Source organism: Emydura macquarii, unplaced genomic scaffold, assembly GCF_026122565.2.
Source record: "Emydura macquarii macquarii isolate MOO-44397 ecotype Brisbane River unplaced genomic scaffold, CSIRO-AGI_Emac_v2 contig_2863, whole genome shotgun sequence".
In the NCBI taxonomy this organism is placed as follows: Eukaryota; Metazoa; Chordata; order Testudines; family Chelidae; genus Emydura; species Emydura macquarii.
Window position 1 is genome coordinate 308,840 of NW_027133000.1, and position 14,369 is coordinate 323,208.

The following is a 14,369-nucleotide window of genomic DNA, read 5'->3' on the forward strand; positions in this document are numbered from 1 at the left end:
GATAGACAAGTGTATGGTTACACTTAATCGTACAGTTAAGGGGTGGGTAAAAACTGAATGGCTGTCCACTGGTGGGTTGAAAGCGCTAATGGCAGCTTCATGCACTCTAATGGAACTGAGGGCAAGTATAGAGGAAACATTCCAAGAGTATTGAGATGCCCACAGCCTCAGGGACAAGTCCCTGCTGTGTAGCTCAGGAAGTGAAACACGTCCATTTGGCTCAATACGAGCATCTAGTTGAGTCTTTACTGCTGTTTGAAAGGACATCTCACACCACTAGGGAGCATTCTTGCGCTAGTGGAGGTGTCCATCCAAAAACCAAGCCATCAGTTGAAATGTGTCTGGATTGGGGTGTCTGAATTTGCCGTTGTGTTGTTAGTAGCTCTGGGAACGTCTAAAGCGTGAGTGGAGTGTGCTTTGACATGCAGAGAAGCGGGAGCCAGAATTGGTGAGGCCAGAAAGGGGCAATCAGGATGGCTGTTTTCTCTCGCCTGATTTTGTGGATTACTCATGGTAGGAAAGGCAGGGGTGGGAGAAGATGCAATTTGTCTGGTCTGACCAATCGATGAGCAGTGCGTCTCCCTGTAAGTAAGCCCCAATTCTGCTCCTTGAACAATATTGGCTGCATTTGGTATTGTGGGATGCAAAATGTTCCCTTACTGGAGTTCCCACTGACCAAAGATGTTGATAATTACAGAGTCATGCAACTCCCATCCGTGGCAATTACGCTCTGGGTGCTGGTAGGTAAGCTGCTCTTAAACAGATATGATGTGTGATGCATCGCTCCCACAGGTGTATAGCTTCCACACACAGGGCTCAAGATCTCATTCCCCTTTGTTTGTTTATGTAGAAGACCATGGTAGTGTTGTCTGACCTAAGGACATGTCTGCAATGAATAGTCGGCAGGAACACATGGGAAGCTCTGTGCACTGCCCACAGTTCCAATATGTTTATGTGCCTTCTCGTCTCCCGCAGTGTCCAGGTGCCTTGTGTCATGCACTCTCCCATGTGGGTGCCCCAGCCTTTGAGGGATGCATCTGTTATGATAATCACGGCGCGTGAGGATGGGACGAAGGTCATCCTCAAGCAGATTCATAGTGGGTCTATCCACCACGGTAGAGCAGATTACATCTGGTGTCATGCTGAGCACAATGAGCATAGGTTGGTGCATAGGAGAGTAGCCAAAGCTGAAAGCAGCATAAGTGCAGGCGAGTGAAGGGTGTAACATATGTGCAGGCTGCCACATTTCCCAAGAGAGAGAGAGATTTTGGCCAAAACCAAGGGGCTGGAAGTCAAAGTAATCAACTTGCTCATTGTGTGGAATCTGTCCCATCTGTGGCATATAAGCTTGGATGGACGTAATGTCTATGCGGGCTCCAATGAATTCAGGAATTGTGTAGGGCAGCAGTTCTCAACCGGTGGTACGCATACCACCGGTGGTACTTTGAAGAAGGCTGGTTGTTACGCGAGCCATACCGCGCCGCCGAAAGTCCCTCCCCCCCCCCCGGCCAAAAGTCCCTCCCACCCCCGCGAAACCCTGCCACCGAAAAGGGGCAAACGGCGGCAGGGTTTCGGCAGAGGGCATTGTTCCCCCCATGTAACCCTGCCGCCGCCGAAAGTCGTCCCCCTCCCGCTGCGAAACCCCGCCGCCACCGAAAGACCCCTCCCCCCCTTTTTGACCTGACTGTACCTGACCCGAGTACCACTTGGGAAAAAAAAGTTGAGAACCGCTGGTGTAGGGCATAAAGTCAATTTTTTGACATTGACTGACCCCCCCCCCCCCGTAAGAAAAAAGAGTGGTAGAAGCAGCTGGGACGTCCATTCCCAGGCTACTTCTTTGGACTGTTCTGCTTGTCATGCTGGTTGGATTGGAGGGGAGCATTTGTTATATTGTTTGACATCAGTATGTCAAAATCATAATAATTCATGTAAGATATGCCATGTCAGGTACTGCTGGAAAGGCTATAATATGCTAAGTAAGATGATAATACTTATGTACATGTGTTATATGTGTAATGGAAGTTATGGATACATTTGATATATCTGTATTTCAAATTATGCTGTCTGAGACACACCCTAGACAGGGTGGGGGCAGAACAATAGCCTGCTTAATGGCCCATTGAAACACTTACAGATGCAAGAGGCCCAGGGGGAAAAGCCAGAGGTACACCTAATGAGTCACCAGGTCTTGCTCATGTGACTTTGAACTCCATTTTGGTTCTGTAAAATTCCACAAACAGCATGGAAAAAAGCCAGAGTATATATAAGGCAGAGGCCTGGGAATCCATTTTGTTCTTCAGTCGGGATTCAGCTTCAGCTACCAACCTACCTCTGGATCAGCTCATCTATAACTGAACTGAAGCTGTGAAACAAAGGACCCACCCAAGTACTGGATGTATACCAGAGGGACTATACAAGCCTGCAAACTCCACAATTCTTCTAGAAACCTGATGTATATGGACTTTCAAATCATTTGTATGCATCTGATTGCTTTAATCCTTTAACATTTCTCTTATTGTTTGTTTGTTTCTTTCTTTTTATAATAAACCTTTGGTTTTAGTTACTAAAGGATTGTCTGGCAGTGTGGTATTTTGGGTAAGATCCAAACTTATATTGATCTGGTACTGTGGCTGACCCTTTGGGGTCCGGGGGAACCTTTTTATAAAGAGCATAGAGTTTAAATAACTGGTCTCTTTACTGGATCTCATGGCTGATTGGGAACCAGAGACTGAAATGCAGTAAAGGGGGCTGTGTGTATTTGTATTTTGGGCTTCTTGATAACCAGTGTGGGAAATCAGAAGCACTGTTTGTGGCTGGTTGGAAAGCCTGACTTCAGTGTCATCCACCAGCACTGGGAGAATCTACTCTCCTTTTACAGCCTGCCCTGACCTTGGCATTTTCAGGTGGCTTCCCTGGGCATGGAAGGGTCACACTGCTATCAGCCAGTCATCTAGAAAGGGAAAAATGAGGATCCTCTGATGTCGGAGATGAACTGCCACCACCGATAAAACTTTTGTGAACACTCACAGGGCAGTGGTAAGTCCGAATGGGAGAATCCTATATTAAAGATGTTGAGGGCCTACCTTGAACCTCAGGAACCTTCTGTGTATTGGGTGTATATAGATATGGAAGTAGATGCCGGGCATATCTACAGCTGTAAGCCACATGCCTTTTCTAGTGAGGGAATGATTGTCACAAGCATGACCATGCGGAATATTGGTTTTTAAACTCAACGGCTGAGGCACTGGAGATCCAATATTGATCTCCACCCTCCATTCTTTTTCAGTACTAGAAAGTAGCTCAAATAGAACCTTGTTACCTAAAGGGGATCTGGGACTGGCTTCACAGCTCCGTTCCACAAGAGGGAGTAGATCTCTAGTTGAAGGTTGTTGTTGCATGGGTGTTTTATGCATGTGGGCTGAGATGGAGGAGGCAATGGGGGCATCGCTGTAAACTCCATGATGTAGCTGCTCTGGCTAATATCTAGGATCCACTTGTCCATTGTTATAGCTTATCATACTGGTAGGAAGAGTTTGAGATGGTGCCCGAAGGAGGTAGGCAGTAAGGGCATTGATGTACAAAGAGGTTGACTGCTCTCTAACACTCAGAAATACCGTTTATGTGACAGCTGAGTGTGTTGCATGGATAATTGGGCAGTTGATGTGGGTAGGTGTGGTCTGTGGACCTTAAGATGTTTTTGAGGAGGCTCATAGATATGTTGGTGGTATAGGTGTGGGGCCCTGTAGCAGTGTGATTGGGGCAGGCGGTAAAATTTTCTCTCGGGTGCTGGTGTGTAGATACCCAAAGATCTTAAAGTGGCTCTAGAATCCTTTAGGGAGTGTAGGGACTCATCAATCTTCTGACTGAAGAGATGTGATTCATCAAATGGAAGGTCTTCTATAGTATTCTGCACCTTCTTGGGGAAGCCAGAGGAGTGTAATCTCTCTTGGGATGCTGTGACTGTAGATTATGCTACGGTCTGTAGCATGGACCTGGGGAGTAGCTTGCTTTCCTGCAAAACCACCTGGAATTGATTGTGATCTTGCAAAGGTGGCTTGTTTGTGAACTTTGTCAATCGTCTATTGTTGATAAAGTCATATTTGGCCATCAGGGCTAAGTAATTAGAAATACGGAATTGGAGTCCAACTGAAGAGAAGACCTTTCTGCCCATAAAGTCTAGCCTTTTACCCTCCCTGTTGGATGGGGTGAAGTGGAGGTGTTGTTACTTGGAATGCTGTGAGGCTGCCTGGATTATCAATGAGTTTGGTGGACGATGAGAGAACAGGAACTCTGATCCCTGGGGACATAGTACTTCTTTTCTGATGATTGATGCAGCCTTTTCTCTGTCCTGTGAGTCATTGAACTCGTGTTTCCTCTGTGGCAGGATCTCGTGGACAGTGCAAAGTCCTTCTTAGACTTGGAAGAAGACTTAATGCCATGCTTATGCACATGCTTCCTTGGTTCATAGCTAGGCTGCAGCACGAGGTCCTTAATACTGGTACTGGTGGAGTCTGATGTAGGCTCCCAGAAGGGAGAGCACTCATCGCCTGTTTAGGCCAATGTACGGGAGATGGGGGGTGTTCTCCAGCCAGGATCCAATGCTGGTCCCATGGCAGCCTCCATGTGGTGTTTCTTTAGGCACAGAGCCCAGTTTTCTTAAGTACGGTGAAGAAAGAGAGGCAGATACTATACCCAGATGTGATGTGAGGTCCCTCAAGCAATACAAACAGCGCTGGTGCTTGTCACTGATGGAAAATGAGCTGGGGGTAGTAAGCACAGATTTTGAACCCTGGCATCTTTGGCATAATTCAGTAGCCGGGCCAAGGTACAGGGGGTGGGAAAGGAGTTTGGTGGGAAATACCACTGAAGCAACATCCTAAATCTACTACAAAGAAAGAAGAATACAAAAACAAAATTTGAACTATGACAGTACTAAAGTTTTTTTGTAAAAATTTTGAAAATGTGTCATAAGGACGATAGGAGAGTAGCTCTGACTCGAAGCATGCAGCGGTGAAGGAACTGGAAATGCCAGTGGCCCATCATTACCTTTATCACCTTGGGTAAAGCCACAAGGTGGTGTAGGACGCATGCACAGACTGACAAACAATATGACTTTCAAAAGCTCCGGCTTTGGGCGCATGTGCATAACCCTCAGGCCATCACTTGAAGAACTAAGTCATCTGCCAAAGTTGGCCAGTAGGTGGGATTGTTGAGCTGCATTAAGAATGATACTGGGAGGAACAACAATCAGCAACATGACAGCATCTTCATTAGATCTCAACTGTTTCAAGTAAGTTCAGGTACCAATAACAACCTGGTGTAAGCCCTTCAGGCCTCTCTAACCGTTCAGCATGACTAACTATGCATGGTTGCAGCAGAATCAGGAAAGTACAAAGATAAGCTGTAAACCACTTAAAGCCATGCATCTTCACACCCCTGATCTATGCAGATGAGCAACACCCCAGAATCTGGTACAAGGTTTCGTACAAACACTCCTCTCACTAGCAAGAATTTACAGAGATTAGAAGATTATTTGTTTTGAAAGGAGAAAACATTCATTAAATACAACCAATAATTTTCAAATAAAGCTGAGTTTTACAAAACATCAAGTAAGTGTTTGTATACCTATTTTTCAGTAAAAAACAGTTATGGAACAGTTTTGTTTCCATAATTAAGATCACACATGTTAACTGAGAAGTTCAATTCAATAGTCTCTCAGACTAACTGCAGACAAGCTGTTTCCACGGTGTCCCCAAATGACTTGTGAGCTTTTAACAACTTCTTTCATTTTAGGGCACATGCATTCCTCAGTATTTATATAAGGCTGAAAACCCTGCTAAGAAGGACAATTTAAAAATCACCAAGTCTACAGTATTTTAGGATGGCTGTGTAAAGGGTTTTTTACATTATGTTGTATAGAGACAGGTAGAGATACTGCTGTAGAATTGTACCAGGGAATGAATGGTTCTACAGTTTCACACATCAGCTACCTATGTAATTGATATTTACCTTTACTTCCAAGGTTTTTGCTTTCAGGCTATCTGCGTGGCTCAGTTCTATGTCATCTGGTTGGCTTGCTTGAACTGCCACATCATTCAGGTTTTTCTGTTTTAATTCATCAAGAGCACACTCAAGCTTTGCATTTGTTTCAGTGCACTAAAAAATACATGCATAAATATTAAGTACAACTCTAGTTTTACAGTAATATAACTTCTATTAGTATGTAATAGCACTTACCGCACAAACCATGTCACTATTTTTTTGCAGTTCAGTTTTGAGCAGGTCTCTCTCAGATTTTACACTTTCAAGTATTTGTTGGAGCTCATCTTTCTCTTGATTAGTTGAAGAAATCTGTTCTTGAAGCTGGAGATAGTGATTACTTTTTTCAGCCAATAACTGGTGTCTTTCATGCGAAACACTGTTTAGTGTGTCAGTTAACTGCTGGACCTATAGAAATAGTTAAACAACTACTATGAATTGGTCCAATTTTGTGTACTTTCAGTATTAGAGCATTCACTCAATTATGTCAAATACTGCATACAAACACCCACACAACACCACCTTTTAAGTTGCGCCTTCCCAGATAGCATTTAAAGCTAATTAGAAACAAAAGACCTTTCAGAATTAAACCTTCTCTTCTCATAATGATATAAGAGTTGGGGCTAATGTAATGATATTAATTTTGTGGATTAGCATTTCCCCTTTGGAGACCTACACTTAAATCTTGACATGGGTCATCAGTGAAGAGGAGACTGAAACAAAAACAACCTTCAGTCTAGTAGATCTTCATCTACTGCAGACTCAAACAAATAAAGTAAGAAAATAGAAAGGAGAATGAGAAGGAGAGGTAGCTGATATGTATTTTTATAGTTGGTTTTATTGACCTATCTATACACATATTGAATTGAACACAGCCACTATAAATTTAAAACTATTCTGCGAGTTCTGCAGTCTCAGATGACACAAAAGTTGAATAGCTTGACTGTTACAGGTCAAAACAGAAGTGAAGAGGTAAAAGCGTATGGAGAAAACAAGGTTACTTACCAGTAACTGATGTTCTTCGAAATGTGTTGCTCATGTCCATCCCACTATAGATGAGTGTACACCACCGTGCACGGTTCCCGGAACTTTTTTTTCCCCTTAGCAGACCCCGTAGGACTGGCTATGGTGCCGCCTGGAGTCCTGCACATATGCCGCGGTATATGAGGCACTGCCGGCTCTACGTCCCCTCAGTCCCTTCTTTCTGCCAACTCCGGCAGCAGGGATGGGGGGAGGATTGTGGAATGGACATGAGCAACACATCTCGAAGAACATCAGTTACTGGTAAATAACCTTCTTTTCTTCCTTGAGTGCTTGCTCATGTCCATTCCACTATAGGTAACTAACAAGCAATACCTTGGAGGTAGGTAGGAGTTACCAGTGAGCTGCCCTCAGCATGGCTCTGCCGAATCCCACGTCCTCTCTCGCCTGCTGGATGATGGCGTATTGGGATGTGAAGGCATGCATCAACAACCAGGCGGTGGCTTTGCAGATGCCCTGCAGGGGCACTCTCTCCAGGAAGGCTAGAAATGAAGCTTGAGCTCTGGTTGAGTGCGCTTTGATGGTTCCCAGAAGCGGCACCCTTGTCTGCTCGAAGCGGAACTTGATGCACGATGTAATCCACAAGGAGATGCGCTGGGTGGAGACAGGTGAGCCTTTCATCTGGTCCACCACTGCAACAAAGAGCTGCATTGATTTCCTGAACAGTTCTGTACGCTCGATGTAGAATGCCAGGGCTCGTCTCACATCCAGCGAATGCCATCTCCTCTCCTCTCCTAATCCATGCGGTTTGGGGAAAAAAACACGGGGAGAAAAATATCTTGCTTTCAATGAAATTGGGAAACCACATTGGACAGAAAGGCTGGGTGCAGCCTCAACTGCACCTTATCCTTATAAAACACTGTATAAGGGGGCTCTGAGATCAAGGCCCTAATTTCAGAGACCCTCCTAGCTGAGGTAATGGTCACCAGGAAGGCTACCTTCCAGGAAAGCATGAGCAGAGGGCATGAAGCCATAGATTCAAAGGGGGGCCCTGTGAGTCTCGAGAGGACCAGGTTGAGATCCCAGGAAGGCACCGGGTCGCAGACCTGCAGATACAGCCTCTCCACCCCCTTGAGGAACCTGACAGATATAGGATGGGAGAACAGAGATCTCCCCTCAAGCAGCTGATGGAAGGCCGAAATGGCCGCCAAGTGAACCTTCAATGAGGTCAGCACCAGACCCTGGAGCTTTAGCTGGAGCAGGTACTCCAGGATCGCCTGCAGAGGTGAGAGGCTGGGTGGAATGCCCCGGGACTCCACCCAACAGATAAACCATCTCCACTTAGCCTGATACACGACCTGTGTAGAAGGTTTCCTGCTGCCCAGCAGGACTTGTTGGACCTGCACTGAGCAGGCTCTCTCTCTCTCTCCCCATCAGCCACAGAGCCTCCAGGCCGTGAGGTGCAGAGAGTCCAGGTCTGGATGCAACAGGCAACTATGGTCCTGGGACAAAAGGTCATGTCGCCTAGGGAGCTCCATGGGTGGGGTAATCGAGAGGTCCAGCAGCATGCTGAACCAGTGCTGTCTCAGCCAGGCCGGAGCAATGAGTATGATGTCTGCCCTGTCCCTCTTTATTTCCAGTAGGATCTTGGGCAGAGGTGGAATGGGTGGGAATGCGTACATGAAGGTCCCCGCCCAGTCGGTGAGGAATGTGACAGAAATCGACCCGGTCTCGTGACCCTGGAGCGAGCAGGACTTCGGGCACTTTGCGTTCCAGGCCAAGGCGAACAGGTCCAGCTGGGGAACACCCCACTTTTGGAGGATCGTAGTCACTACCTCCGGGTGCATAGGCCAGTTGTGGCGGGGTAGAAATGACCTGCTGAGGTAATCCGCCTTGTCGTTCCTCACTCCCGGGAGGTGAGAGGCAGTCAAGTGGAAGTAGTGCCTCATGGCAAAGTCCCACAGACGGGTAGCTTCCTTGCAGAGAGCCGAGGAGAGTGCCTCTCCCTACCTGTTTATATAAAACATAGCTGTGGTGTTGTCTGTCAGCATCTGCACCACCCTGCCTGTCAGGAATCAGAGGAACACCCTGCACGCTAGGCGTGCAGCCCTCAGCTCCTTCACGTTGATGTGTCGGTGCCTGTCCTCCCCCAACCAGAGCCCCTGAGTGCTCAGGTTGGCGCTGATGTGGGCTCCCCAACCCACATCCGAGGCGTCGGAGATTAGGGTGATCGATGGGACCAGTTCCCTGAACGGAACGCCCTTCAACACTGCCCTAGGAGATCTCCACCAGTCTACGGAGGCTAGGACGGGTGGGGGAGCTGTGACCACCAATTCATTGGGTGTCTGCTCAGCACGTACACCAAGGCCAACCACTATGTGCAGACCACCATGTGGCCTAAAAGCTCTAGGAGGTGCCTGGTTGTTGTCATGAGGCATCGGTGTAGCGGGGAGATGATACAGACCATAGCCTTGAAACGTGGCTGAGGCAGGAAGACTGTGGCCTGGGAAGCATCCAGGGTAACCCCAATGAATTCTATGCATTGCACTGGGGTTAGTGTGGACTTCTGCTTGTTTATTAGCAGTCCCAGCCTGCTGCACATGGAGCAAGTGAGGGTCACGCTCTCCTGCACTTGAAATCTGGACCTGCCCCTGATCAACCAATCGTCCAGTTAAGGGAAGATTTGCACACCCTCTTGCCTCAGGTGGGCCACCATTACTGCCATGCATTTGGTGAACACCCTTGGAGCCAAAGATAGGCCAAAGGGCAGGGCTGTAAATTGGTAGCAGGAGCCAGCCACAATGAGATGGAGAAAATGCCTGTAACTGGGGAGGATGGACCCATGGAAGTATGCGTCCTTGAGGTCGAGGGCTGCATACCAGTCTCCTAGATCCTGGGAAAAAATTATGGAGGCTAGGGAAACCATGCAAAACCCGAGTCATTTGACATATTTGTTTAGACGACGCAGGTCTAGTAAGGGTCTCAGACCCCCCTTTCCCTTGGGGATGAGGAAGTACCTTGAATAGAACCCCTTCCCCCTTCTGCCTTGAGAAACCATAATCACTGATCCTATGTTGAGGAGGGTATCCACCTTCTGCAAGAGGAGTTGATCGTGAGAGGGGTCCCTGAAGAGGGACGGAGATGGGGGGTTGTTGGGGAAGGGGAAGAGGTAAACTGTATGGTGTAGCCCCCAGAGACTATCCCGAGTTCCTAACGGTCCGACGTAATCTTTGCCCATTCAGGATAGAAGGGCCTTAACCTGTTCAGGCCAGGGCGGGGTGGGTCCAGGAGAGCAGTAGGGGCGCCACCCTCGGGCGCACCATCAAAACTGTCTCCTACGATTGCCCGACCTCCTGGGGGACCCCTGCTGGGGGGCTGAGGACGAGCTGGGGTGCTGATTCCATCTTCTAAACCCCCTATTCCTGTCCCTATTTCTATAGGGTTGAAAGGGCCTAGGCGGAAGCCTTGGTCACTGCTGTGCCTGGGGCCATGACTGCCACCTGGAAGCCTGGGGCGTATACAGGCTCAGGGAGCGAAGCAGGGTCCTGGAGTCCTTCAGACCTTGCAGCTTCGCATCTGTTTGATTGGAGAAGAGGAACGACCCATCGAAGGGAAGGTCCTGGATTGATTGCTGCACCTCCTGGGATAGGCCTGAGGGTTGCAGCCAGGAGCACCTCCTCATGGAAATGGCTGAAGCTACGGCCCTGCCTGCCAAGTCAGCAGTGTCACTAGACGTTTGGAGCGCTGCCCTAGCCACCGTGATTCCTTCATCCAGGATGGTGGTGAAGTTTGCGGCCTGGTCCTGGGGCAGGGCCTCAGCAAACTGCTTGAGGGAGTCCCACAATTTAAAATTCTCTCTCCACAGGAGGGCCTGATGGTTGGCAATCCTGAACTACAGGGCTGCTGTGGAATAAATTTTTCTCCCAAACAAATCCACAAATTTTTGTTGTCTTTGTTCTTGGGAATGGAACCAGGCTGACCTTGCCTGTCCCGCTGGTTGGCTGCATCCACCACCAGGGTTCCCGAGGCCAGGTGAGTGGAAAGATACTTGAATCCTTCGGTCGGACATAATGCTTTTTCTCAGCCACCTTCCACATAGGGGTGACTGAGGAAGGGGTTTGCCACAGAGCCTTAACAATTTTGAAGATCCTATCATGGACTGGTAGGGCCACTCTCGCTGGGGCAGCTGCTGCCAGCACATTGAAGAGGGTATCAACGGCCTCCACTAACTCCTTGATCTCCAGCCCCAAGTTAGAGGCCACCCTCCTGAGCAGCTCCTGGTGTGCCCTGAAACCCTCCAGTGGCACCGTGTGGTCCCAGGAGACTGCCTCATCCAGGGAGGAGGAAGAGGACTGCCGAGTCACATCCTGCAGGTGCTCCCCCTGCCTGCCAAAGGGATGCACCCATAAAGGGGCCCTCTGTGGGGTCCAACTCCTCGTCCGAGGAGCGGTGTCTATGGGCCTTCTCCTGTGTCGGGGGCACGGACTGCACTCCTGCTGACAGGGTGGATTGGGGCCCTGGTCCCATCTGGATGCCCTGTGGGGCGCAATAAGGCCATTGTTGCGACCATTGTCCCTGGGGCCAAACTGGGGCTGACTGTGCCACCTGCTTTGACGCCTTGTGGGGGCTTCGGCTGTCCCGACAACTGTCCCCTCTGTGGGACCTAAAGCCACTAGTCCAGCGGTGCTGTGGCCATCTTTGATCCTGGATGCTGTGCTGGGGATCGTCTTCTCGCCGCCTCTGACATGGAGGATGAGGACCGCCTCCGTCGCTGCGAGTTGTGCGCGCTCCGAAGAGCTCTCGGTACTGGAGCATCAGTACTGAGGACTTGTGGTGCTGCTTACCCCTTGGTGATTGAGACTGGTACCATTCCAAACTCCGCAGTGCTGAGCCTGACTCTGGCGACCGGGTTCCACACCACCTCACTGTGGGCGAACCCCTCGGTGCCGAGGCCTCTGATGGTGACTGGGTTCTGCGCCACCTTGGTGTGGGCGAACTCCTCGGTGCCGGTGATCTGAAACAGGAGCTGTCCGAGCACCACCTGGCGGACCTCGACCAGTGCCACCTCTTGGTCTGCGCTGTCTCTGGTGCCGGGGACTTCGCATCCTAAGCCGAATCAGGCCAGTTTGATGCAACCGACCTGGAGCGACTGCTGGGGGAGTGTCCTCGTTCTACTCCTGGTGGCCGTCTAGCAGGAGATCTTCCTCCCCGTAACGGGGATCTCCACCGCCCTTCAGGGGGACCCAACACAGGCTTACCCCGGGACACCGGCCCCTTCTCCTTCGACGGAGGGGGGGAGAGGCGGAGGTGGCGTAGGCAGGCCAACAAGGCTCTTGCTCCCTGCTTGGAGATGCAGGCACTGGAGAAGACTCGACAGGACATGGCCGGTGCATCTCCGCACTCAACCCTGCCCATACCGATGGCGCAGGGTAGTATCTGTGCGCCACGCGCTGTCTCTTCTTCGGCACCAGGGATGTTGCTCAGTGCAGAGTCGAGCCCGGTGCCAGCGGTGCACTCTGCACCAAGGTGACGCTCGGTGCCAAGGTGGAGCGGGACGGCTTGGATGTTGGGCAGAGCGCTGCCTCCATAAGCGAGGCTTTTAACCTGATCTCTCTGTCCTTCTGAGTCTGCAGTTTAAAAGCCCTGGGTATATTACACTTGTCTTTCCTGTGCTCCTCCCCCAGACACTTAAGGCACCGATCATCGGGGCGACTTAAATCCAGGTGACAGGGGCATGGCCCGGCCACTCTAAGTCCCTCAGGGACTTCTTATCTAACTACACTACTTAACAACTACTTAAAACTAACTAAAGTACTTTGAATAACAAAGAGTTCAAAGAAGGGGAATAGTACTTGCAGAGAGCAAGGCTAGTTCCAGCAACCATCACGGACGAAAAGAAGGAACTGAAGGGGCGTAGGGCCGGCAGTGCCTCATATACCATGGCATGTGTGCGGGACTCCAGGGGGCACCAGAGCCGGCCCTGTGGGGTCTGCTAAGGGGGAAAAAAGTTCCATGCAAAGTGGCATGCATTCACCTATAGTGGAATGGACATAAGAAATCACTCGAAGAAGCAGCTATACTATTCTTCAGGACCTGAAGAAGAGCTCTGTGTAGCTCAAAAGCTTGTCGCTCTCACCAACAGAAGTCAGTCCAATAAAAGATAATTACCTCACCCATCTTTTCTTTCTAATATCCTGGGACCAACATGGCTACAACACCACTGAATATTCTGAAGAAATGAAGTTTCAGAATCAAAAGGAAGGAGACAAGAAAGAGTCAGATACACAAGTTCAACTATCTTGTACTGAACTGATCTCTTTTGGAGCATTTCTCTCCTGTCCATTAGTTAACCACAGGTGGCCTCTAGCGAGCTGACCAGAAGATATTACCCTTGCTGCAGGGCATAGACTCCAAGTAGAAAACTGCTAAGTATGTTTTCTTCACTACTGACAAAAAGTCATTACTTAGAGAAGTATGTCACTTTTAACTCACAGCACCATGACATTGTTGCCTTTAAAAAGAATGAGTGCTAAGTACTTCATATCTCTTGCTCTATGAGGTCCTTTGGAAAAAAACAAAAATTCCCCTTCTGAAAGGATGGATGCACATTTTGTGAGCATGACCATTGATGCACTGGCATCTGATTGCCTGCACTGTAATTTATACAGGGATTTTTTTGTTTTGTTTTGTTTGGGTTTTTTTACACAGTTTTTGTCCAGTCTTCATCTTTTCTTTGAGGATGTAGTTAGAATAGAAACTATTGAATGACACAGGATGGGAGTCCTTAAACACCAATAAGTTGTTATCCCTTGAATTTAGGGCCATTATTTTGTCTGATTTAATGTTAGAAACTAATATTTTCAGACTGATATTAAGGTCAGGAAGAGGAGGCAAGGTATCAGGATGAAGACAGCTGTGAGACAGATATTCAGGAGTGCTCAGTGTCCAGCCAGCTCCCATTGTTCTGAAAACATGCCAAGGACTTTTGAACCTTGCCCATAACAACAAGTTCTCTTAGTACTAGCAAAGGTAGCAAAAAAGCTACTTGTCCAGTATGTAGTGTAAGTGTTCTTTACATTGAAAAGGAAATTAGGTAGTAGTCCTTGCTTTATTGCTACAGTACTTGCCTTCTCTTTTAGTTGTGTTGTTTCGTCTGTTAGCTTTTCTTCGATCTTCAACAACTCCTTTTCTCTATCAACTAGCACATTCTCCTGGGTATTGAGCTGATCTTTCTGACGTTTCAGCTCCTCTTGTAGATCTGCCATTTCTGCCTGAATTTTCACAGACTGAAACACAAGACATTACATGATGATACTTAATAAGATACTTCATTGTATTCTATCAATCTT

At 48.5% G+C, this 14,369-nt stretch overlaps 1 protein-coding gene across 1 annotated transcript in view; it reads right to left on the minus strand.

Annotated features, from left to right (window-relative positions):
* The window catches only part of CENPE (centromere protein E), an 86,217-nt gene that overhangs the window by 15,771 nt on the left and 56,077 nt on the right, over nucleotides 1-14,369 (minus strand). The window contains exons 33-37 of the mRNA XM_067568252.1: nucleotides 14,144-14,306; nucleotides 11,947-12,126; nucleotides 7,456-7,814; nucleotides 6,238-6,447; nucleotides 6,010-6,156 (exon numbers count right to left, since the gene is read on the minus strand). Of these exons, the coding sequence (XP_067424353.1) occupies nucleotides 6,010-6,156; nucleotides 6,238-6,447; nucleotides 7,456-7,814; nucleotides 11,947-12,126; nucleotides 14,144-14,306 (1,059 nt within the window). The remainder of the gene's footprint in view (nucleotides 1-6,009; nucleotides 6,157-6,237; nucleotides 6,448-7,455; nucleotides 7,815-11,946; nucleotides 12,127-14,143; nucleotides 14,307-14,369) is intronic.